Below are 27,410 nucleotides of genomic sequence, written 5' to 3'. Positions count from 1 at the left end.
CCCAGCTCCACCACCAAGTCTCCCATGAGGCATTGCCTGAGGTGTAGAAGGTAAGCTGTATAAGGTGTAATAGGTAAGTCCAATCCAGTGGCAGGTGACAGTCAATTTCCCCTTCTCCTGTCCACGGCACTTCTAAACTTGTGCCCCAAGGCCATTCGTCAGTTAATGCTATCCCAAATTACAGATGCACACACACACACACACACACACACACACACACACACACACGCATGTACACACACGCATCCACACACACACATGCGCATCCACCCACACACACATACACAACAGCATATGCAGGTTAAAGCCACAAAGTAATGGGATTAGGTTTGTCTAACCCACTTAACAGTATTTACTGCTTCCAACTATGCTCTTGTGTTCTACAATATACCAGGAATATTTTAAAAGTAGGCAAAATATTTATCCTTTCACCAAGCATGCAACTGTTCTCTGCATAGCAAATTGCTACTGATGCAGCATAAGATGTGAACAATGAGTGAATCATAAGTTACTTGAGATGCTTGAAAAACCACCAGCTGAAAAAGCCCCAAGATGTTATAATGTGTAGAGAAAACATCCCATATTTGTGTATTAGAATAACACCACAGTGATTTAACAATGAGTGACATGGAGGATGACTCAGAATCAGCATAACCTTCAACTGCAAAAATTTTAGAGCATCATTTTGAAACTAACCTTGTATATCACACACACTGAATGGTTTTCATAGGTCTACTATTTCTTAGATCATCTGCCATCATCCTAAGTTACAATATCTGGTCCTTTCATACCAGCTCATTTACTTTTGATATCTTGCCAATGAAAGTTGTTCTGATTCAAGTCCTCTTCCACTTCCTTCCAGGTCTCCTTGAATTGCTTGTGCCTTTAAAAGACATACAAGACAAGACATTCTCTTTTCCATAGACTCCCTATTAAAATCCAGAACTTTCCATTGGTAATGTTGCACGTGCCAGCATGGCTCATGATATATCTAAAGCAGTTTGTTATGCAGGAACAATTACCTGATGAAACAGACACAGTGAAACAATTAAGTTTTATTTATTCTGTAACACAGGAACACAATTGGTTCAGCAATAAATAATGAAAAGTGGTTTAGACAGATCTTGCCACATTTCCTTTTGGATTCACCTTGTATCTGTGTACTTTTATATAACACAATCATCCCCTTCTGTTTGGATGCCGTAGATTAACACATATGTATGCATGCATACATGTATGTGCATGTGCACACACACACACACACACACACACACACACACACACACACACACACACACACACACACACACACACACACACACACACACACACACACACACACTAACTAGAATGTATTAATTAGTGCATACTAATTTTATTTCTTTACCAGTATTATGCAAAATATAATTAATCTGCAGAATTGGAAAATGAGCTCCAAGAGAGCATGAGTAAATAGAAATGGCAACATACTCACTCTTGTCTATATAATTTATGATTTACACCACAGAAAAGTGTATAAGCTATGTACAGCAAACAATAATATTATGTAGATAATGCATACAGCCATTCATTATACTTATGCAGGGGAGGCTGAGAATAATGGAATACTTAGATTGTGATATAAAATGTACCTCACACAGTCAGTGAAAAAAAATCCTCCAATCCCATGGATTGTTTTTCATTTACTGTTATTCTGTATGAAACTAGACCCACATGTTCCTTTTTATAGTTATAAATATTTAAAAAAATTAAGTTACAACTTACTCTCTTATTTGTGTTGTTTATCGAGGCAATTGCATAAAAAATAAATATTGATAAATAATAAGTTATTAATAAAAGTTGAATAAATCAACATTTGAATATATATAATTTTCTTTTTAAGGCTCACCACTTTAACTTTAAAACACAGCAACAGCTTAATGAAAACAAAAAATCTATAATTGAATTTAATATTCCAAAATCTCAGCCTCTTTCCAGCTACAATCTTTCCTCTCCTTTACATTTATTTAAAGACTGGCTCAGTCAGATGCTAATAATCACATTTTGGCTTTGCTTGAGGCTATACTTCAAAACATCAGGATACATTTGCAAGCTAAAATAAAAAAAAAAAAAATATATATATATATATAAAAAATGGAAATGCAAGATATGGCCTGTGGGAAAATAAACACAAATAAAAGGTGAGAGGTTGTGGGAGGGAGACAGTTCAACACTCCAACACGCACCACCATCAAGGGGAAAACACCAAGCTGAATCTTTCCTCGGTAAGCACAACATCTCACTAAGTGGTATACAAGATATAATTAAGTTCAGTGACTCATGAATCACCCTTGACACACCTGATGCAGTGAAAATGCAGTCATGTCCTTGACTCAACAATATAAAATTATTAACAACAATACTTCACTTTCAGTAATCTTTAAATTTTTAAATTATCTAGTATTTCCTTATCTGATACGCAAAGGATTTTCTGTATCTTATATTGCACTCTGAAGACTTCAGACAAAATTTCCTTTCAGACTAGAGTCTACCTAGGTAACAATTCCTCAGCATTTTCAGGCAGGTCTTCAGGGTGTGAAACTAAACTAACCAGGTTCAACTAATACAGACAAGGCTGCAGCTGTAAAACATTTCTAACATTATTTACATAAATACCACCTGATATCACTAGCAAGACAGAGAGCACAAGTCCTTTATTATAATACTAGGATGTCGTTTCAAATTAACTTTAGCCCAAAAATAAGTAGCGAATCTAGTAAAAAAACAAATACTCTTGGTATTTAATATTTCATCCTCCATATATGGCTTCCCATCACTTATATTGCCTTGATGATTCTATAATTACATTTTAAATAAATGTTACAAAGGACCTGTGAGTGAGGCAATGGCACCATGGAATTAGCAAGACCCAACAGCAGTGGCCTTGAAAAGTATCAGGTGATATAGGAACTCCTTAGAAACTATAAAGTAATTTGTTTCCAGAAAGATTTCTTCCTAAATGGAAAAGTCCTCGTCTCATTTAAAACCTAACATAACACTGTTTGTCCTGAAATTTATGACACAAGCAAAACAGTTTGGACTCCAGCACCAGGAAACTAAGCATCATACATACACAGTCTTTGTCAAAGTCTCAACTTACTGGCCTTCTTACCCTACTTACTTATATATGACAAGAAGACATCAAAGACATAATTAATGAATCCTATGTATATTTATATCATGAAGGCAAGTTTTATAACAAATGATCAGTTAAGTCACAAGGTTTCTAAATTTTAGACTTGCATCAAATTGTATTAAGATTCTACTGGCATTTGATGAGAACAACATACAGCAGTGAGATTTCATCTAAGATGTTGGAACAAGAAAAATAAATAAATAAATAAAAATATGCCTATATTTTTCTTCTATCTCCTTAATTAAATACAAAAAAGAAAAAAAAATCAAATTATGCTTCCTACCTGTTGGGAGACAGATCAAAGAGCTTTTCCATTCTGAGCTAAGAAGAGTAAGCTACAGAAATGCTCCATCCAGTGTTCACAAGAGACTAGCGGACACAAGGAGGAAGAGGAGGAGGGCAACACACGATGAGATGCTGAAGGAGGCAGAGGTGCTAGCAGAAGAAATAATTTTTTCTGTTCTCTTTGTTACCTCAACAGAGTAGTCTGAGAATCCAGCAGCATTTTTACTAGCAACCCTCAGCACATAAGGAGTATCATTCTTCAGGTTTTCCAGGACATAGATGCTTGCTGAAAGTAAAGTAAGAATGAGAGGTATATTCTTCCTTCTGAAAACTCATTAAGAATTTTAAAATTTACTGTTCAACTTAGGAAATCACACAAAATGGTAACATGCTTCCATTTGAATGCACTGGAGCCAAGTCGACCGTCAAAACAACGGTATGTATGATTTAGGGAATTTTCCCTACACAAAACAGTGTTACATTGGGGAGAAAATTCCTTAGACAACATAGTTGAGGCTGATGTTTCCGTGGATCATAATGTTGTCTCATGTTTTCGAATGCACTATAAAGTGGTACATCTGATAAAGCTGTTCTACTGTAAAGTAGTACATCAAATAAAGCTGTATTCATCTTCTATAGAATATTGAAAACTGGAATGAAATGGAAAGGAACGAATGGAAAATCGTCTCAAGATTACAGAAAACCTGAACTTGTTATGTTAAATGGTTTATCCATATCAAGCCTGTCTTGCTGCATTGCCAAGCTAATGTATTGCTCGATATTGAAGATAAGTTAACATAACTGCTACTTGTTGCAGATATATTAATTATGCATTCTAAAATGTATGAAACAAAGATGATCATGATGATGGTGTGTGTGTGTGTGTATTTACCTAGTTGTATTGTACAGGGTTCGAGTGGGGCTCATAGTGTCCTGTCTCCATATCTCCATTTACCTAATTTTTCTTTAAAGTTATGCACACTATGTGCTGCAACAATTCCATTATCCAATGCATTCCATTTTTCCACCGTTCTGTGTGGAAAAACTGTATTTTCCAACATCCTTCACACACTGCCTCATCCTGATCTTCTTTTCATGTCCTCTTGTCCTTCCATCCTCTTCCGCCATCATCACCATGTCTTCTTTGTCTATCTTTTCAATATCATTTACTATCTTATACATTGTTATTAGGTCCCCATTCTCTTCTATCTTGTAAGGTTGGCAGTCCCATTTCCTTCAGTCGTTTTTCATGTGAGGTCCTTTAATTCCGGCACCATCTTTGTAGCAATCTTCTGTATCCTTTCCAATTTTCTTATATCCTTTTTAGAGCTGGGAGACCACACCACTGCTGCATATTTCAGCCTTGGGCGTATCATGCTTGTGATGATTTTTTCATCATATCTTTATCCATATAATGAAATGCCATTTTTATATAAGTCAACATCCTATAAGATAGTCCAAATATCTTGTTTATGTATTTATCAGGGCTCAGATTTTCTTGTATGGTCACTCCAAGATCTTTTTCCTCTTTAGTCTTCATTAGATGCTCCTCTCCCATCAGATAGTTCCATACTGGTCTTCTCTTACTCTTTCCTAGTTCCATAATTTGTGTGTGTGTGTGTGTGTGTGTGTGTGTGTGTGTGTGTGTGTGTGTGTGTGTTTACCTAGTTTAACCTAGTTGTAGTTTTACAGGGCCTGTGCTTTACTTCTAAACTCCCCATCATATTCTTGTTCGTGTGGCCCCAGTGGTTTGTCAAAAGCAGTCTCATAGCCTCTGCCATTTCCTGGGAAATCTACACTTATCCAATTTTTCTTTAAAACTATGCACACTCCTTTTCTTGTTTCTTTCTTTCTTCTCTTCTAATTACTGACACCACTTCTTCACTCAAGCTGTTCCAAGTCTCAACACATCTTTGCAGGAAACTATACTTTTTAACATCTCTCAGACATCTTCCCTTCCTTATTTTTTTTACTATGCGATCTTGTGCTTCAAGTGTCACATTCTTCTCTCAGGATCAGTTTCTCATTATCCATTTTATCCATTCCATTGATCAATTTATAAACTTGTATCAGATTCCCTCTCTCCATTCTCTGTTCCATAGCCTTTAGTCTCTCCTTATATGTCATCCATTCAAATTATGGAACCATTCTAGTAGCCATTTTTTGTAGTCTCTCCAATTTCCTTATGCGTTTCTTTTTAGGGGGGTCCACACAACTCATGCATATTCCAATCTGGGTTTTATTATAGTACTTATCAATTTCTTCATCATTTCTTTATCCATGTAATGAAATGCTAATCCAATATTCCTTAGCAAATTATATGTCTCTCTGAAAATTCTATCTATATGGCTTACCAGTTGATTGTTTTCTTCCATCATCACTCCCAAGTCCTTTTCCTTTTTACTTTCTACAGTTCTACTCCACCTCCCATCATATAGTGTGTGTATTTACAGAGTTGTATTTTACCTAGTTGTAGTTTTACAGGGCCTGGGCTTTATGCTCGTGTGGCCCCATCTTCATATCTACACTTATCCAATCTTTCTTTAAAACTGTGTACACTCATTGCAGACACTACTTCTTCATTCAAACTGTTCCACGTCTCAACACATCTTTGCGGGAAACTATACTTTTTTAATATCTCTTAGACTTCTTCCATTCCTCAGCTTCTTACTATGCAATCTTGTGCTTTGACTGGCATATTCTTCTCTCAGGATCAGATACTCATTGTCCACTCGGTCCATTCCATTGATCAATTTATAAACTTATATGAGATCCCCTCTCTCCCTTCTCTGTTCCAATAGTGGAAGATCCATTGCCTTTAGTCTCTCCTCATATGTCATCCCATCAAGTTCTGGGACCATTCTTGTAGCCATTTTTTGTAGTCTCTCCAGCTTCCTTATGTATTTCTTTTTGTGAGGGGTCCACACTACTCCTGCATATTCCAATCTGGATCTTATTATAGTACTGATCAGTTTCTTCATCATTTCTTTGTCCATGTAGTGAAATCCTATTCCAATATTCCTTAGCAAATTATATGTCTCTGAAAATTCTATCAATATGGCTTGCCAGTTGATTATTTTCTTCCATCGTCACTCCCAAATCTTTTTCCTTTTTTTACTTTCTCCAGTTCTACTCCATCTCCCATCTTATAGATTCCCACTGGTCGTCTTTCACTCTTTCCCATTTCCATGACATGGCTTTTGTCCACATTGAATTCCATATCCCACTTTTTACTCCATTCCCAGATCTTATTTAGGTCTTCTTGCAGTATTTCACAATCCTCTTTTGCTTTATAACTCTGCACAGTTTCGCATCATCCAAAACAGATTTATGTAGCTGTTCACTCCTGGCATGTCGTTTATATAAATGAGAAAAAATATTGGCGCCAATACTGACCCCTGCGGCACTCCGCTTTCTACTGCTCTCCACTTGGACTTCATATCTTTGACTACCGTCCTTATTTCTCTCCCCTCAAATAATTTTCCATCCATCTCAATGTGCTTCCTTTTAAACCACCATTCTCCTCTAACTTCCACAGTAATCTTGCATGTGGCACTTTATCAAACGCCTTTTTTAAATCCAAATAAATACAATCAACCCATCCTCTCTCTCTTGTACTCTATCAACTATTCTAGAGTAGAAACTCAATAAATTTGTTACACATGACCGACCTTTTCTAAAACCAAATTGGCTATTTGATAATAATTTGTTGTCTTCAAGGAACTCGATCCATTGTTTCTTTATTACTCTTTCACACATCTTGCATATTACACTAGTTAGTGATACCGGTCTGTAATTTAAAGGTTCTTCCTTCCTTCCGCTCTTATATATGGGAACCACCTCAGCTCTTTTCCATTCTACTGGTACTGTTCCATTTTCTATTGAGCATTTTATGATGTTGTATATAGGACTTGCTAGTTCTTCCCTACATTCTTTCAGTATTCTGCCTGAGACTTCATCCGGTCCCATTGCCTTTTCTTCATCCAGTTCCTTCATTAACTCTTTTATTTCAAGCTTGGTTACTTTAATCTCTTCCATATAGATGGTCTCTCTATTACCCTGTGGTCTTTCAAATTTGGATTCTTTAGTAAAGACCTCCTGGAACTTATTATTTAACAGTTCTGCCATACTTTTTGGGTCTTCCACCATCCCATTTTCTCCTTTTAACCTTTCTATTGTCTCTTTTCTTATTTTTCTGTTTATGAATCTGTAGAACAATTTTGGTTGCTCTTACATTTTTCGACAATGTCCTTTTCATAGTCCTCTCCTCTTCCTTCCTCACTTTAACATATTCATTTCTTGCTATCTTGAAGTTTACCTTATTTACTGCATTTTTATTTCTCCTCCACTTTTTCCATGCATTTTTCTCCTTTGCCCTAGCACACTTTGCATTAAACCAATCTTTCTTTCCTTCTTCTTTAGGTCTATATTTGGGACATATTCCTGACTCCTGTTTTGTATATTTCCAAAAATAAGTTATATTTCTCTTGCACTCTCAGAGTTTTCCATCTCCTCCCAGTTACGTTTTGAAATAGTTCTTGAGATTCTCAATATCAGCCTTTCTGTAATTTAATCGGTCTCTTTTGTATGAATCATTTCTATCTTCTTTTCCCTCTTCTATATCCATTTCTAATATTACATGATCACTCTTTCCCAATGGGCACTTATATCTTATATCATCATTCATTTGTATACCCTTTGTAAAAACCAGGTCTAATCTTGCCGGCTCATCATTTCCTCTGAATCTTGTGTTTTCCTTTATTCTTTGGTCCATCATATTATCTATCATTAGGTTCAGGAATCTTTCTCCCCCAGGCTTCTTCCCCATACCACTTTCATAATTTTCCCAGTCCATTTCTTTACAGTTGAAATCTCCTACTAATACCACTTTTTTCCTTTCCTTAATGATTCTCGTTAGACTCCTTATTGTGTCATCTATCATGTGTTTATATTTTTCGTTGGTCCATGAATTTGTTTTGGTGGCACATATGTTACAATGATTGTTAGCTCTTTTTTATTAATATGCATCTTAACATACAGTACTTCTGCTTTTCCTTCCCCACATTTTACTTGGTTTACCACCATCTCCTTCCTTGACATTATCATGACTCCTCCTCCTCCTTTACCCCCTCTGTCTCTCCTCCATACATTATACCTGTTATCCAAGTCTATTTTGATTGCCTCATTTAGTTTTGTTTCAGCCAGGCATACAATATCCAGTTCTTCTTTCTTTATGTAATCTCTTAATTCTAATTTACTTGATAAAACCCCATCTATGTTCGTATACATCATTTTTAGTCTCTTGCCTTTATCACTTTTAGTTAAACTTGTTCCACTTTTTCTTCTTCCTTCTCTTTTATATACTATTTCCTTATCCTGTGTCCTAGAATTCTAAAAAAAAGCCTTTTTTTTCCTCTTCTGACCTTTCATTATTTTTTCTCTGCTGCCACCAGTTCTTGTATCTCTTCCTTTCTTCCTCATTTGTATTTTCTTTATATATATTTATATATATATATATATATATATATATTATATATATATATATATATATATATTGCAACCTTCTGTTTCTCTGAGTTTGTTGTTCTATATAAATTTCTTCTGTTGCTGCTTGTGATTTTAGTAGTATTTTAAATGGTCTCGTTTTTCCTTCTTGATATGGTTCCATTCTGTTTATTTCTTCTACTTCTTCTAAGTTCTGCCTATCTTCATCGTTTAGATATTTTGTGTGTGTGTGTGTGTGTGTGTGTGTGTGTGTGTGTGTGTGTGTGTGTGTGTATTTACCTATTTGTGTATTACAGGGCCCGAGCTAAGCTCTCTGTGTCCTGTCTCCTTGTCCATTCCTGTCATATCTCTCTTTCATCTGATTGACACACACTGCGTCAACGACATGACTGCTCAGTTTATTCCACTTATCAATGCTACGATGCGGAAACTGTATTTTCTCACTCATTTAGACAGATGTCCTTTATTAGCTTTTTTCCATGTCCTCGGAGATGATTCTTGTGGTCACCTTTATCAACTCTATCCAGTATGTCAATCTTGTTCACCAATTTATACATAGTTATCATGTCTCCTCTTGTTCTTCTCTCTTCTAATGTGGTCAGCCCCAGCTTCCTCAGTCTTTCCTCATAGTCTAACTCCTGAGTCCTGGTACCATCCTTGTTGCCAGCCTTTGTACCCTTCTACCTTCTTCACATTTTTCTTCATATGCTGACCAGACACATGCTGCATATTCTAACTTCTTATTAAGGTACATAATATCTTCTTCATCATTCCTTCATCTAGGTAGTGGAATGCAAGGCCAATATTTTGAAGCATGTTGTATGTTTTCAAAAAATCTTGTTAATGTGTTTCTCCGGTGACAAAGTGTTTTGCACATTACTCCCAAGTCTTTCTCCTCATTGGTCTCTTTAATTTTCTCATCACCCATCTGTAATCCCAGTTTGGTCTGTATCTACTTCTTCCCATTTTCATAACATGGGTCTTGTCTATATTAAATTCCATCTGCCACTTTTACTCCACTCATATATTTTATCAAGATCTTCCTGTAACTTGTTACAATCTTCCACATTCTTTACTCTCCTCATAATTTTAGTATCGTCTGCAAACATGTTCATATAACTGTCAATTCCTACTGGCATATCATTAACATAAATCAAAAACATGATGGGACCAGCACTGACCCTTGTGGAACTCCACTGGTTACCTTCTTCCACTGGACTTCCTTCCTCTCACCACTGTTCTCATTTCTCTTCCCATTAAGTAATTTTCCATCCATTTTGCTAGTTTATCATTTACTCCTCCAGTCATCTTTAGTTTCCACATCAGTCTATTGTGTGGTACTTTATCAAAGGCCTTTCTCAAGTCCAGGTAGATAGCATCCACCCATCCCTCTCTATGTTGTAGTATGTCAGTCACTCTTGAATAAAACATAATAAATTGGATACACGATCTTCCTTTTCTGAAACCAAACTGCCTTTCACTCAGAATGTTTTCACTTTCTAGATACTCCACTTAGCTTTAATTACTTCTTCACATACCTTGCACAATATACTAGTCAACGATACTGGTCTATAATTTAGCGGTTCCATTCTACTACCATTCTTATATATAGGCACAATGTCAGCTCTTTTCCACTCTTTCGGGACTAATCCTGTTCTATGGAGGTTTCCACAATATCAAATATTTCAACAATTGATCCTTACATTCTTTTAGCAACCTCCCAGATATGCCATCAGGCCCCATTGATTTATTAATATCCAGATTGCTTATAATTTTCCTTACATCTTCCTTAGTAACCATGATGTCCTGCATTTGCTTTATTTCCATAGGCCTTCCTCCCATAAAATGCTCCTCCTTTGTAAACACTTTGCAAAAGTTGTCGTTCAAAATTTCAGCTATATCTCCAGCATCTTCATATACTTCTTCCCTTTTTTACCTTTTCTATTGCCTCCCTTTATTTAGTTTTCCATTTATGAATTTGTAAAACATTTTTGGGTCACTATCACAGTTTTCCACCACCTCTGTTCATATTCCTTCTGTCTGTTCTCCTTACTTCAACATATCTATTCCTTGCTGTTTTGTAGCCTTCCTTGATAATACATCACTGTTTTCTTAAGTTTCTTCCATGCCTTTTCTTTGTTCTTTTTGCTTCTTCACAATTTCTATTAAACCACTGTTTATTATTTAAAGTCCTCTTTCTGTAATATGGCACAAACTTTTTCACAGCAGAGTTATACAAATCCATAAATTTATCGTATTTCAATTGCATATCTCTTTCCTGGTATACCACGGACCAGTCAATTTCATTAAAGAACTCTTATATGGTTATAATTTGCCCTAGTATAATTTAATTTTTCTTCCTGTTCCACAATCTTATTCTGCTTAATTCTGTATCCAGCTCAAAGCTTAGGACATCATGATCGCTTTTCCCAAGGGACTTTCATGTTCAATTTCCTCTTTTAGAGATTCTCCTGTAAATACCAAATCCAACCTTGCTGCAACATCTTGTCCCCTGCACCTTGTTGGTGATCTCACCCACTGTGCCATCAAGTTATTTGTTGCTACCTTTAACAATTCTTCTGCCCACTCACCACCTTTCACCACTTAGTCTTCCCACACTATTTCTTTGCAATTAAAGTCTCCAACTATCATCACTCTATCCTTTCTGTTGAGTTCTTACTTCATTCTGTCTAGAGTATTTCTCATCACCATTTGGTACTGTTCATATTCCCAAGCACTGGTTCTGGGTGGTATGTATACTGTTATAATATTAATGTCCCTCTTGCCATCTGTTATAAGCATACTTATCACTTCCTCATTTCTCTTACTATAGTTCACCTCCTTCACTATCAGATCTTCCTTAGTAAGAACCATTATACCACCACCACCTTTTTTTTCTATCATTTCTCCATACTTTGTAGTGTTTTACAACAAACCAGTCTAGCTTTATTTCGGCCTTAGCTTTGTTTCCACTACACACATTATGTCCTTCTTATTTCTTAGGTAATCCATACATTCTAGCCTCTTAGACAGAAATCCATCTATGTTCGTGTAAGTCACTTTTATTCCATTCCTAGTCTCTTCTTCCATGTAATGCCTATTCCGTCTGTTTTATCCACCACTTCTTTAGCCTCCCATTTCTCATCCTCCAAAAACTTGGTCTTTTCCTCCTCTGTTCTTTCGTCATTCCTCTCCTTCACTTCAGATACTAGCTCCTTCATCTTCATTCTCTCATCTTGTGACATATTTCTTCTTATGTAAATTGTTTTGGTTTCCTCAGAGTCCTTAAGTTTCCAAGCCTCTCAACAAGGCCTCTGCCACCTGAGACTTTAATTTCAATTTTAATGGTCTATTCTTGCCTTCCTCAAAAGCTCCCAATCTCACACTTTCTTCTACCTTAGCATATAGGTCCTCTTCTTCCACAGAGATCTTGTTCAGTAAAGACTTAATCTTGTCATTTTCCTTATCCTCCTGTCCTGCCAGTTCCTGTTAGTTTCCTCCCCAATTCTATTATGATCACACATTTTTTCTTTTTCAGCATATCTCTCACCACATACTCATTTTCCTTTAGTGCCTTTACCATTTCCCTCTGCGTAATCCCTTTATTTTCCTCTTCCTGCTTTTTACTATCTCCTAAACACCTTTGCACCTCCAGATGTTCATGTTCACTTCTTTCATCTTGTGTCAATTAAGTTGTGTGTGTGTGTGTGTGTGTGTGTGTGTGTGTGTGTGTGTGTGTGTGTGTGTATTTACCTAATTGTATTTACCTAATTGTAACATACGGAAAAGAGCTATGCTCGTGTTGTCCCGTCTCCATATCTATTAATGTCCAGCTTTTCTTAAAATCATGAATATTCCTTGCGTTGACCACTTCCACGTCTAAACTATTCCATGCTTCCACCCTTCTATGAGGGAAGCTATATTTTTTCACATCTCTCCTATAAGTGGCCATTTTAGTTTTTCCCATGCCCTCTCGACATTCTTTCATTCCACATACACAGATCTTCCCTATCCATTTTTTCCATGCCAATCATCACTCTGTATATTGCTATCAGGTCTCCCCTTTCTCTTCTGTTTTCCAGGGTCGGAAGTTGCATTCTTTTCAGTCTGTCTTCATAAGTCAAATCTCTTAAGTCAGGCACCATTTTTGTTGCAGCCCTCTGTACTTTCTCTAGTTTCCTTATGTGTTTCTTTAAGTTCGAGCCCACTGTATTGTTGCATATTCAAGCCTCGGTCTTATCATTGCAGTAATTATTTTCTTCATCATTTCTTCATCTAAATATACGAACGCCACTCTTATGTTCCTCAATAAGTTCAATACTTCTCCAATTATTTTGTTTATATGTCTCTCTGGCGATAGGTCATTGGTAATTGTCACCCCAAGGTCTTTTTCTTCATGACTGGTTTTATGTCTTCATTTCCTATCTTGTACATACTCCTGATTCTTCTTTCACTCTTGCCAAACTCTATTTTCTTGCATTTTGTCGTGTTGAACTCCATTTGCCATGTACAGCTCCATTTCCATATTCTGTCCAAGTCTTCCTGGAGTAGTTCGCAATCTTTGTCACATCTCACTTTTCTTAACAATTTTGCATCGTCTGCAAATAGGCTCACATAACTGGACACCCCATCCACCATGTCATTTATGTAGACCGAACATTACTGGTGCCAACACTGATCCCTGTGGAACTCCACTCTCCACCAAGCCCCATTCTGATGGTCTGTCCTTAATTATTGTTCTCATTTCTCTTCCTACCAAAAGTCTTCCATCCATTTTAGTAAACTGCCATGCACTCCTCCTACCATTTCAAGTTTCCAGATCAGTCTCCGGTGTGGTACCTTATCAAAGGCCTTTTTTAAATCCAGATATATTCCATCAGCCCAACCATCTCTTTCCTGTATTACATCTATCACCCTCGAATAGTAACATATCAGGTTTGTCGTGCATGAACGCCCTTTTCTAAAACCAAATTGACACTCACAAAGTATGTCATTTTTCTCCAAGAAGTCTGTCCATCTATTCTTCACCACCCTCTCACACATCTTAGCTACCACACTTGTAAGTGACACTGGTCTATAGTTCAATGGGTCTCTCTTGTTACCTGATTTATAGATTGGGACAATGTTAGCTCTTTTCCAGTCTTGGGGCACTACACCTTCCCTTAATGAGGCATCAATTACTTCACAAACTTTTTCTGCCAGTTGCTCCTGCATTCTCTTAAAATCCATCCTGATACCCCATCAGGTCCCACAGCTTTTCTCACTTCTAAACTCCCCATCATATTCTTGATCTCCTCCACAGTTACTTGAAACTCCTTCATAATCCCTTTCTGTTCCATTACCAGTGGTTTGTCAAAAGCAGTCTCCTTTGTGAATACCTTCCGAAAGCATCCATTCATAGCCTCTGCCATTTCCTGGGATCTTCACTGCATACTCCATTTACTTCTAAACTTTCAATACTTTCTCTATTTTTGATGTTGTTGTTCACATGTCTGTAAAAAGCCTTGGTTGGTCTTTACATTTATCAATTATATCCTTTTCTTGTTTCTTTCTTTCTTCTCTTCTAATCAACACATATTCATTTCTTGCTCTTTTGTAACTTTCCCACTGCTTAATCCGTCTTTTCCTTCTCCACCTCTTCCATGCATCCTCTTTTCTTGTTCTAGCCTTTTCACATCTATCGTTAAACCAGTCCTGCTTTCCAACTTCTCTATGTTGTCTTATTGGTACAAATTTTTCTCACCTTCTTTGTATATTTTTATAAATTCCTTCCACTTTTCATTTGCTCCTTAGCACTCTTGAATTTCATCCAATTTGTCTCTTGAAAGAATTTCTTTAGGTTTCCAAAATCTGTCTTGGCATAATTCCATCTTCCCACTTTATATTCTTCATTTCTTCTAGATTTCTCTTCATCTATCACCTTGAACTCCAAAACTGCATGATCACTCTTTGCTAAAGGGCACTCCACCCTCATCTCCTCAATGACCATTGGCTCTGTACTAAAGACCAAGTCCAGTCTTGACGATGCTCCCTCTCCTCCAAACCTAGTATCTTCTTTGACCCACTGAGTTAACACATTTTCCATTGCCAGTGTCAATAGTGTATTTCCCATGTTGTCTCTGATCCTTCCATTGACCAGTCCTCCCAACACACCTCTTTACAATTAAAATCTCCCATCATTATAGTTCGTTCACAGCCACCCAACATTTCTTCCAGACATGTTCCTGTATCACTTATCATTTCTTCATATTCCTGTACTGACCATGCATTTGTCTTAGGTGGTACGTACACCACTATGTAGTGCCTCTTTTTCCTTCATTAGTTTCTGCTCTGATCTTTAGCACTTCTGCCTTTCCCATACCTTCTTTCACTTGATCCACCTTTATATCTTTTTAACCAGCAACATCACTCCTCCTCCCATCTTACCTACTCTATTTCTTTTCCAAACATTATATTTCCTTCTCCAACCATCATCAGGTCTTCTCCTCTCTCAGTTTTGTTTCAGTAAGACCCACAATATCTGGGTTCTTGTCCCTCAAGTAATCGTTGAGTTCTAAAATCCCGATATCACTCCATTTATGTTGGAATACATTACATTCCGCTCATACGTAAGTTTCTTTAGTCCTTTCTTGCTGTACTTTTCTGGGTTATGAACCACTTCCTCAGTCTCATATCCAAGATTCTCCAGAAAACTCTTTCTTCTCCTCTTCTGTCCTCTCTTCATTTTTTCAAAGCCTCCTTTCTCAACTCATTTAACATTTCTCTTTCCTTTTCACCGAGATCTCTTCTCAACCAAATCTTCCTTGTTGTTTCCTGCTGGGCTAGCCTCCATGACTTCTCCACCAATTCATCTACATCCTTTTGTGACTTAAGTTTGATTCTTATTGGCCTCATACCTTCTCTTGTGAACTTTCCAATTCTATGGAAGTCCTCTATTTCTTGTACTAGGTCTTTTCCTCCTCCTGCACCACATTAATGATATTATTTATCACCTTTTTATGTTTTCTCTCTCTCCATTTTACTCGGTGTCTTATCCTCCTCCACACCAAATATCACCACACATCTCTTTTTGTCTACAGTTTCCCTCACCAATGTCTCATTTGACTTAATAACCTTCACCACTTTCTCAGCAATCTTCTCTTCTATGATCTGTTGATCTATAATTTCAGCAAGGCCCAAAGTTTTCTCCCAGACTCTTTGATTTCCTTTTCCAGACTTGCAACTTTGTAATTTACCTCCTTTCTTTCCACTTCCTGACTTTTTTCCATTCAGCCTGCTTCTCCATCACTTTTCCTAGAGATTCTCCACATTTTCGCAATTCACTTTAATTAGCTTAACTTCCTCTTTCAGTGCTTCATTTTCCTTCTTCATATCGGCACACTCTTTCATTACATTGTCATAACTCGTTTCCAGGCCCCCATACTTTTCAAACAGTTTTTCAATTTTACCTTCCAACTCCAGAATTTTCTTCACATAAACGCTCTTCTCCATTATTCCTTGAAATCCTGTGAAGTCTGATTCATCTTTCGAGTTCACGGCCGCCATGTTGCGCAGATGTAAACAAACCAGCTGATGGCTCAAACGCAGGCTACAGTTTATATTTACCTTCCTGGACATTATTTTGCTAATCAACAGTTAACATGACTATATGGAGACGGGACAAACATTACCAGCTCCTTTCCCACCTTGGTTACTCTTAGGCAATGGTAACTGTAGAATTAGATGATTGCTCTGGAGCTCAGCGACCACATCCGCCATCGACGATGTCCGTGTGTGTGTGTGTGTGTGTGTGTGTGTGTGTGTGTGTGTGTGTGTGTGTGTGTGTGTGTTGTGTGTGTGTGTGTGTGTGTATTTACCTAATTGTATTTACCTAATTGTAACATACGGAAAAGAGCTATGCTCGTGTTGTCCCGTCTCCATATCTATTAATGTCCAGCTTTTCTTAAAATCATGAATATTCCTTGCGTTGACCACTTCCACGTCTAAACTATTCCATGCTTCCACCCTTCTATGAGGAAGCTATATTTTCACATCTCTCCTATAAGTGGCCATTTTAGTTTTTCCCATGCCCTCTCGACATTCTTCCATTCCACATACACAGATCTTCCCTATCCATTTTTCCATGCCAATCATCACTCTGTATATTGCTATCAGGTCTCCCCTTTCTCTTCTGTTTTCCAGGGTTGGAAGTTGCATTCTTTTCAGTCTGTCTTCATAAGTCAAATCTCTTAAGTCAGGCACCATTTTCGTTGCAGCCCTCTGTACTTTCTCTAGTTTCCTTATGTGTTTCTTTAAGTTCGGAGCCCACTGTATTGTTGCATATTCAAGCCTCGGTCTTATCATTGCAGTAATTATTTTCTTCATCATTTCTTCATCTAGATATCTGAACGCCACTCTTATGTTCCTCAATAAGTTCAATACTTCTCCAATTATTTTGTTTATATGTCTCTCTGGCGATAGGTCATTGGTAATTGTCACCCCAAGGTCTTTTCTTCATGACTGGTTTTATGTCTTCATTTCCTATCTTGTACATACTCCTGATTCTTCTTTCACTCTTGCCAAACTCTATTTTCTTGCATTTTGTCGTGTTGAACTCCATTTGCCATGTACAGCTCCATTTCCATATTCTGTCCAAGTCTTCCTGGAGTAGTTCGCAATCTTTGTCACATCTCACTTTTCTTAACAATTTTGCATCGTCTGCAAATAGGCTCACATAACTGGACACCCCATCCACCATGTCATTTATGTAGACTGCGAACATTACTGGTGCCAACACTGATCCCTGTGGAACTCCACTCTCCACCAATCCCCATTCTGATGGTCTGTCCTTAATTATTGTTCTCATTTCTCTTCCTACCAAAAGTCTTCCATCCATTTTAGTAAACTGCCATGCACTCCTCCTACCATTTCAAGTTTCCAGATCAGTCTCTGGTGTGGTACCTTATCAAAGGCCTTTTTTAAATCCAGATATATTCCATCAGCCCAACCATCTCTTTCCTGTATTACATCTATCACCCTCGAATAGTAACATATCAGGTTTGTCGTGCATGAACGCCCTTTCCTAAAACCAAATTGACACTCACAAAGTATGTCATTTTCTCCAAGAAGTCTGTCCATCTATTCTTCACCACCCTCTCACACATCTTAGCTACCACACTTGTAAGTGACACTGGTCTATAGTTCAATGGGTCTCTCTTGTTACCTGATTTATAGATTGGGACAATGTTAGCTCTTTTCCAGTCTTGGGGCACTACGCCTTCCCTTAATGAGGCATCAATTACTTCACAAACTTTTTCTGCCAATTGCTCCTGCATTCTCTTAAAATCCATCCTGATACCCCATCAGGTCCCACAGCTTTCTCACTTCTAAACTCCCCATCATGTTCTTGATCTCCTCCACCGTTACTTGAAACTCCTTCATAATCCCTTTCTGTTCCATTACCAGTGGTTTGTCAAAAGCAGTCTCCTTTGTGAATACCTTCCGAAAGCATCCATTCATAGCCTCTGCCATTTCCCTGGGATCTTCACTGTATACTCCATTTACTTCTAAACTTTCAATACTTTCTCTATTTTTGATGTTGTTGTTCACATGTCTGTAAAAAAGCCTTGGTTGTGTGTGTGTGTGTGTGTGTGTGTGTGTGTGTGTGTGTGTGTGTGTGTGTGTGTGTGTCATTCTTCCATCAATTTGGGGAAATTTTTTGGGAAAAAAGATAGGTTGCACTGACGCTCAAGTTGGTATCCCACTCAACTTGGTGTGCCCTCGACTTTTTAAAGTACCCTTGGAAATGCCCAGGTAGCCATTACTTCAATAAATGTAATTACTGTTGAACCTCAATAATGTGGAACCCGATAAGTTGGATTTCGTGATGTCAGACTCTGACCAACCTAGGGACTAAAGTTATAGTTGAACTGCCCACCATTTTTTTTTTCCACTTTCCTATATCTCGTTCTCTATTGACATTATAAAAATCTAATTTCAATAAAAAAAAAAAATGCATTTTAGTTGTAGTCTAAAATGGTACCAATCAAAAGTCGATCAGAGTTTATACAGATTTTGTGAAAATTTTTGAATTGTAGAAAAACATTTTTCAAGATATTCGCTCCTAAAGACTTTTCATAATTTTGTCCTTGTTTTGCTATTTGTATTCATCTGATTGACATGAAATTTTTACACAAGATTGTTTATTTGATGGTGACTTACTCGAGCATGATAGGATGATAATGCATCAGATTCTCGCTTCTCTAGAAAATATTCACTCATAGTGAGGGTTCAGGAGCCATCAGCAGTAGCAGTGTCACAGTAATTTGCCATTTAATGACTGAACTGGACACACTCTGAATAGTTATTAGTCTGATAAAGTGAAATAATGATACTGTGAAGTAATTATTGCTGCCTTGTCCAGCTGTATACCTTTGTCTCAAAATAATCTTTTGTAATTGATGTATAGTTGTGATGATGAATATAGTGAGTAAAAAATAGGATTTTTTTAATGTAAAATATATTTTTATCTTCATACCCATAATTATTAATTACTGCTTAAACCCCCATTCTCACGGCAATCTTACACCATGTGTAAGATTGTTTGAGAAAAAGAAACAAAAGAAATACTTGGTGCCCTTTCTCTTTCTCCCAGGTACCACCCATCAGGCCAATTCCCTCATTCACCTCTAGCCTGAAAGCTCATAGAGGAGAGGGGAGGGAGGAAGGGAAACTCAATTATAATTAATAATTATGGGTAAGTATGTAGATAAAAATGGATTTCACATTAAAAAATCCTATTTGTTATTACACAAACTACTACCCATAATTATTAATTATTGCTTAAGAACTGCATCCCAAGTATAGGAGGGAGGATGACTTCATCTCTAAAAACAACTTTCACTCCCTAAGATATAAACCCTTACAAACCCAAAACTTACAAGGTGGAGGCCATATCCTGAGGTGGGTGCAGCACTTTATCCTATGACAGAGGGACAAAACCAGAGGAGTGCAAGGACCATCACAAATCTCCCCAAGAGAAAGGTCCAATGACCCAGAACCCCACAGAGGACAATACATAGAACTGTATATATAAGGAAACCAAAAGAAAAATGATTGAATTATGGTGAGAGCTGACACAACAGGGCCCAGAGAAAAGGTATGCAAATACCAATGAGTAATATCCCTATGATAAGGAAAAAAAAAAAAAAAAAAAAAAACTGGACATACTCTTCCAGGTTCCTACCCAAAGAATGGAAGGAATAATCCGAATTTTCTTGAACAAGGCACTCGTCGCCTTCATGTGCCTTCACCTGAACCAAGCGCATGTCCTGCTCAGAAACATCCTCATGTGCATGCTGGATAACCTGACATCTCCAGTGAGAAATAGTATGAGGGTGCACCACATGCCAAGGCTCAGTAAGTCACAAAAAAAAAAGGAGTATATAGGATGACAATCCCCGGTCCTACGAAGATACTCCGTGAAAGCTCTGACTGGGAATAAAAGCTGGTCCCCTTTCAAGTCACCAACGTACGCAGGAATGGTGAAGTAGGACTGAAATTCATCACCTGAAAGTGGATCTTCTCTACAAAATCAGGGCTAAAGAAAGTCATAGAAGACCAACCCCTGCCTGATCCCACGCTTACCACCTTATCTACTACGCCACCGCCTCCAAGTGCCCTCTGAGTTCCATAAATAGGCCACCATTGTTGAATTGTCTGACATGAGAGATGCCACCGTGCCCAACAATTCCTGCTGAAAGGACAGCAGAGTCAGGAAAACAGCCATCATCTCCAGGTGGTTGATATGAAACCTCTGCTCCTGTGGAGACCACACTCCCAAGACGAGAGAGTCCCCCAGATGAGCACCTGAACCATGAAGGGACGCGTTGGAAAACAGACTGTTCCGGAGGAGCCATCACAAAGGGAGCTCCCCTGAGATGATGACCCGGATCCATCCACCAGGAGAGGTCTGCTAGACACAGCTGTGAAGGAGGAACATGCTGCCTTCCAGTGTTTTCTTCAAGCAACACTGAAGGAACTGAGAAGGGTGTCTGGCTGCCCAGGACCAGCCTCTCCAGGGAACCCAAATGACCTAGGAGTGACCTCCATAGAGACACCATAGGGGCTCTATCCTGTAGAAAACTGCACCACCGACAGAAACCAGCTGACCTATTCTGATGATGGAAAAACCAGAGCCCTCACTGAATCCAGCACCATGCCCAGATACTGCTTCTTTTGGCTGGATACCAGGTCTGATTTGGGTAGATTGATCTGAATACTCAATTGAGCACATGACCACAAAACAACCCGGATGGTACCTATGCACCCCTGGAGAGTAGCCAATCGTCCAGGTAATGGCATAAGGAGATATCATGTTGATGAGCCCATGAAGACACTGGCACCATCACTTTGGTAAAGACCTGCAGGGCAGTGGCAAGGCCAAATCAAAGAACTTTGAACTGAAAAACCTTGCCTTGCCAAACAAACTGCAGGTACTTGCCAGAATAAGGATGGATTGGAACTTGGAAATACACATCCTTCAGATCCAGAGACACCATCCAATCCCCGACATTCATGGACTCCAACACTGACGCCACTGTCCATCCAGAAGGACTGACCACTAAAAACTTGTTGAAAGCTAAGAGATTGAACACAGGTCTCCAACCCCCTGTTACCTTGGGTATGAGGAACAGATGGGCATAAAAGCCTTCTAGCTTGCCCACCACAAGCTCTATGACTCCTATGCCCAAAATGTCCTGCACCACTAAGTCCAAAGTCATATGATGATCCGACCCTTCTGCATAACTCATAAACTCTATGGATCTGGCAAACATAGGAGGAGGATGTAAAAAGGGGAGAACATACCCATAATATAGAGTCTTCACTACCCACTCTCCTGCCCCAACCTTCATCCACTCTCTCCATTGCTGCTGCAGGCAACTGCCCAAAGGCACAGGAGAGCAAACTACTTCCCTAGTGAGATCTACCCAGGCCATGAGATCCTCCACTGCGAGAACCCCTGGCCTGAAAAGACCCCTGTAGTGGAGGGCTTGGGGACATGAACTGATGAAGAGACACTAAGAAACGCAACCCTCCTTGTCTGCCCTTTTATCTTGCTCCCACGGGGTGCAGAGGCTGTATGTATCTATTTATACTCATCATTCCCATCCATAATATCTGATCTGCTTTAAAAGCTCCCTAATGACTATGTGCAAAACAATCTGATTATTGGGTCTGTTCCACTCCACTTATTTTTTTTTTTTTTTACGTAGGGAAGAGGTCCAGCCAAGGGCAAAAAAAAGTAAGTTAGAAAAAGGCCCACTTGAGCGCTGGCTCTCCAAAGAGTTCAAAAAGTGCCAAAACCGTCAGCCAGAATTAGGGGAGCAAATGCCTCGATACCTCCCTCTTAAAAGAAGACAAGTTGTAGGAATTCGGAAATACAAATGCAGGGAGGGAGTTCCAGAGTTTATCAGTGAAAGGGATGAATGATTCAGCGTACTGGTAAACTCTTGCATTAGAGAGTTGGACAGAATAGGGATGAGAAGAATAAGAAAGCCTTGTGCAGCGTGGCTGCAGGAGGAGGGGAGGCATGTAGTTAGCAAGATCAGTAGAACAGTTACCATGAAAATAGCGATAAAATATAGAAAGGGATGCAACATTTCGGTGGTGAGAAAGAGATTGAAGATAGTTAGTCAGAGGAGGGGAGTTGAGACGAAAAACTTTTGATTCCACCCTATCAAGCAAAGCTGTGTGACTGGAACCCCCCCAAACATGCGTAGAGTACTCCATACAGGGACGGATAAGGCCCTTATACAGAGTAAGCAGTTGGAGGGGCGAGAAAAACTGTCGGAGACGCCTCAGAACACCTAATTTCATAGAAGCTGTTTTAGCAAGAGATGAGATGTGAAGTTTCCAGTTAAGATTATGAGCAAAGGACAGACCGAGGATATTCATTGTGGAAGAGGGAGACAGTTGAGTGTCATTGAAGAAGAGGGGATAGTTGTCTGGAAGGTTGTGTCGAGTTGATAGATGGAGGAATTGAGTTTTTGAGGCATTGAAAACTACTAGATTTTCTCTGCCCCAATCGGAAATCTTAGAAAGATCGGAAGTCAGGCGTTCTATGGCGTCCCCGCGTGATCTGTTGATTTCCTGAAGGGTTGGACGTCTCTGAAAGAACGTGGAAAGATGTAGGGTGGTATCATCAGAAATATTGTAAGGAGTGGATAGGGGAAGAAGTTTGGTTAAGAAGGTCATTAATGAATAATAGAAAGAGAGGGGGTGACAGGACAGAACCCTGAGGAACACCACTATTAATAGGTTTAGGAGAAGAACAGTAGCCGTCTACCACAGCAGCAATAGAGCGGTCGGAAAGGAAACTTGAGATAAAGTTGCAGAGAGAAGGATAGAAGCAGCAATAGAGCGGTCGTAGGAGGGCAGTTTTGAAATCAAAGCTTTATGCCAGACTCTATCAAAAGCTTTTGATATGTCTAACACAACAGCAAAAGTTTCACCGAAATCTCTAAAAGAGGATGACCAAGACTCAGTAAGGAAAGCCAGAAGATCACCAGTAGAGCGACCTTGACGGAAGCCATACTGGCGATCAGACAGAAGATTGTGAAGTGACAGATGTTTGAGAATCTTCCTATTCAGGATAGATTCAAAAACTTTAGACAAGCAAGAGATTAAAGCTATAGGACGGTAGTTTGAGGGGTTAGAACGGTCACCCTTTTTAGGAACAGGCTGAATGTAGGCGAACTTCCAGCAGGAAGGAAAGGTAGAAGTCGATAGACAAAGTTGGAAGAGTTTGGCCAGGCAAGGTGCAAGCACAGAAGCACAGTTTTTGAGAACAATAGGAGGGACCCCATCAGGTCCATAAGCCTTCCGAGGGTTTAGGCCAGCAAGGGCATGGAAAACATCATTACGAAGAATTTTGATTGTAGACATGAAATAGTCAGAGGGAGGAGGAGAGGAGGGACAAGCCCAGAATCGTCCAAGGTGGAGTTGTGAGCAAAGGTTTGAGAAAAGAGTTCAGCTTTAGAGACAGAAGAGATGGCAGTGGTGCCATCAGGATGAAATAAAGGAGGAAAGATGAAGAAGTGAAGTTATTTGAGATGTTTTTGGCTAGATGCCAGAAGTCACGAGGAGAGTTTGAGTTTGAAAGATTTTGACATTTCCTATTTATGAAAGAGTGTTTGGCAAGTTGAAGAACAGACTTGGCATGATTCCGGGCAGAGATATAAAGTGCATGAGATTCAGGAGATGGAAGGCTCAAGTACCTTTTGTGGGCAACCTCTCTATCATGTATAGCACGAGAACAGGCTGAGTTAAACCAAGGTTTAGAAGGTTTAGGTTGAGAAAAGAATGAGGAATGTACGCCTCCATGCCAGATACTAACACCTCTGTTATGCGTTCAGCACAAAGAGATGGGTCTCTGACACGGAAGCAATAATCATTCCAGGAAAATCAGCATAATACCTCCTCAGGTCCCCCAACTGGCAGAGGCAAACGCCAGAGGCACCTTCGCTTTGGGGATCCTGCGGAGGGATTGGAAAAATAGGACAAGATACAGAAATGAGATTGTGATCGGAGGAGCCCAACGGAGATGAAAGGGTGACAGCATAAGCAGAAGGGTTAGAGGTGAGGAAGAGATCAAGAATGTTGGGCGTGTCTCCAAGACGGTCAGGAATACGAGTAGGGTGTTGCACCAGTTGCTCTAGGTCATGGAGGATAGCAAAGTTGAAGGCTAGTTCACCAGGGTGGTCAGTGAAGGAGAGGAAAGCCAAAGCTGGTGGTGAACATTGAAATCTCCAAGAATGGAAATCTCAGCAAAAGGGTAGAGGGACAGAATGTGCTCCACTTTAGAAGTTAAGTAGTCGAAGAAATTACTATAGTCAGAAGAGTTAGGGAGAGATAAACAGCACAGATGAATTTAGTTTGAGAGTGACTGTTAAGTCGTAGCCAGATGGTAGAAAATTCAGAAGACTCAAGAGCGTGGGCACGAGAGCAAGTTAAGTCGTTGCGTACGTAGACCCAACATCCAGCTTTGGAATGAAAATGAGAATAGAGAAAGTAGGAGGGAACAGAGAAGGGCTACTGTCAGTTGCCTCAGACAGCTGTGTTTCGGTGAGGAAAAGAAGATGAGGTTTAGTAGAGGAGAGGTGGTGTTCCACAGATTGAAAATTAGATCTAAGACCGTGAATGTTGCAGAAGTTAATGTAGAAAAAGTTGAGGGAGGTGTCAAGGCATTTGTGGTTTTCAACAGGAGAGGTGTCTGACCTGGGGACATTCCCTCCTATTTCTTTCTTGAATGTAAAAAGCTTGAACACAATATATGATTCCTTGTTCTATCGTAATTACTGATCCTGAGAATTTTATTTACATCCCCATTTTCCTTGGTTGATACTAAACTGCATTTGTCATCTGTCTGTTCACTTGATCATCCTATCCAAATCAGCCTTCAAGGCAATGGCATCTGAATCTGAGAATTTTATTTCCCTTCCTCTCCTCCTTACTTAAGTTAGGGTATTATTCCTTTTTTCGTCTACTCTTTCACTAGCAATTACCTTTTCTTTCCACTCACATTCTATGACAACCTTTAAAAAATATTTTATTTCTCTCTACTTCATATCTATTTTTTTAAACATATTGTCTTCTTCCCCTAAGCTTAAAATCATTTTATGAAAACATCCAAATGGCATTTATCATCTTCAAGTTTCTCTCTTATTCCTCTTTTCTTCAAGATTTAAACCATTCCTACATTCTTATTTTTTTTCCCCTCCTATCTGTCCATACTCTATGCAGGTCAGTAACTTGTACCTTTCTTGAAGTAGGCAGACTGGGCCTGTGACCAGTCCTCCCCAGCCTCCATGTACTGCACACGGTAGCCAACAATAGGCATCTCTGGGTGGTTCTTGGCATTTATACTCAATTCCAGACGGTCTACTCCTTCCACTGTCACCTGCAAAGAGCAACTTGTTAAAGAAAGATGCTTATCTGGTTTTTAGTCAAGGATAGCAATCAATTTTCACACCAGCAGGTAATTCACACTACAGCCCACTATTGAGAATGTGGATGGATTTATCCTACAGCTGTACATTCTCAACAGACACCAGAGGTGCCCAGGCAGAATGATTGAGAATGTGGGTGGATTTATCCTACAGCTGTACATTCTCAACAGACATCAGAGGTGTCCAGGCAGAAAAGAGAAAGGCCAAGGTAAAAAAAAAATAAAAGTTATCATGGAGATAAGTAATAAACCCAAGTGCTTCCTAATCCAACCATTTGTAAGCTGTGCTTACAAATGGAAGAGTTGATTTAAATTCCATGTGCAAATCAACACTGAATTTCAAGAAGTCCCAAGCTTAACATCAGCCAAGGACAGAGAAAATACAAAGGAGGAAACATTCTATGGTAGAGTGTACCAACCCTTACTTCTTGAAGAGAACAGTTACAAGAATTTGAATCATGATTAGCTTCTAACAATAACATACATACAGTATGTATGTGAAGTCTTAATGCCATGAGGCCAATGTCATTTCTTTTCATGGCAAGTGGTTGAGGCTCACAACTACCTTCCTGGAAAGGCAAGATGTTCTCATGCTATGGAAACTCTAACTGGTAACCTTCTACTCTCTCTAGGGAATAGTCAACAATGTGTGTGTCACCTCAGCTGTTCAGATAACGTAGAGAGAATGTGGTCTGTCCATTTAGTGTCGAGACAAAGGCTAATTGCTCTATTATTTTGTTTCTTTCCCATCCTCTCAACATGCTTAAAACAAGCAAGGGAAAATGTATGGAGGTATTTACATTATAAAAGGCTGGCCTTGACCATTTCCACTGCAACAGGAGTTAGGCTAAGAACAGCACAGTGGTTGGTACACCATTCCATGGACACTGGTGAGACTACTGCACTTACTCCACCTCCCAAGTCTGTTTTTTTTCTTTGATTTTCTGTGCTGCCAGTCTTGGTTCCTTAGCATCCTGCAGGTCTTCAGAGTGGTCTTTCAAGGTCTGCCTGTCTAGGTGGAGTGAGTGCAGTAACCAAACCAGCATCTTTGAAATGTTGCACCACACTACCATTGTCCTCAGCCAACTCCTCTTTGGATAGACATAAATCAGAGATTGTGGCCAGTCTTGTATAATGCAAACATTTCCTAACTTTTCTCCTTGCTTGTAGACATTTTAGGCATGTTGAGAGGGTGGGAGAAAGCAAAACAGTGGTGCAATTTGTCTAGTAGACAATATAGACAGACCATATTCTCCTTATATTAGTTGAGTTGACTCCTGGAAGGTAGTTGAGCCTTAACCACTTACTGTGGTTAAGACTTTCTACACTTTTTGTATAACAAATATAATTGTTCTACAAAGTTTACAGAGAACAGTTATTTGAAGAATTACTGTACAATAATTTCCTTATGGCATAATTCCAGAGGACAGATATAAAGCAGTGTATGCCTTCAAATTA

At 39.0% G+C, this 27,410-nt stretch overlaps 1 protein-coding gene across 7 annotated transcripts in view; it reads right to left on the bottom strand.

Moving 5' to 3' along the window:
• Positions 1-1,043: 1,043 nt before the first annotated feature.
• The window catches only part of LOC123508638 (neural cell adhesion molecule 1-like), a 333,273-nt gene continuing 306,906 nt past the window's right edge, over positions 1,044-27,410 (bottom strand). For all 7 annotated transcript variants that reach the window (XM_045262480.1, XM_045262475.1, XM_045262476.1 and 4 more), the window contains 2 exons: positions 25,763-25,904; positions 1,044-3,746 (listed from right to left, as the gene is read on the bottom strand). In XM_045262480.1, the coding sequence (XP_045118415.1) occupies positions 3,535-3,746; positions 25,763-25,904 (354 nt within the window). In that variant the 3' untranslated portion in view covers positions 1,044-3,534. The remainder of the gene's footprint in view (positions 3,747-25,762; positions 25,905-27,410) is intronic.

This window comes from Portunus trituberculatus, chromosome 25 (assembly GCF_017591435.1).
Source record: "Portunus trituberculatus isolate SZX2019 chromosome 25, ASM1759143v1, whole genome shotgun sequence".
Classification (NCBI taxonomy): Eukaryota; Metazoa; Arthropoda; class Malacostraca; order Decapoda; family Portunidae; genus Portunus; species Portunus trituberculatus.
This window is presented reverse-complemented; position numbering and strand designations above follow the sequence as displayed.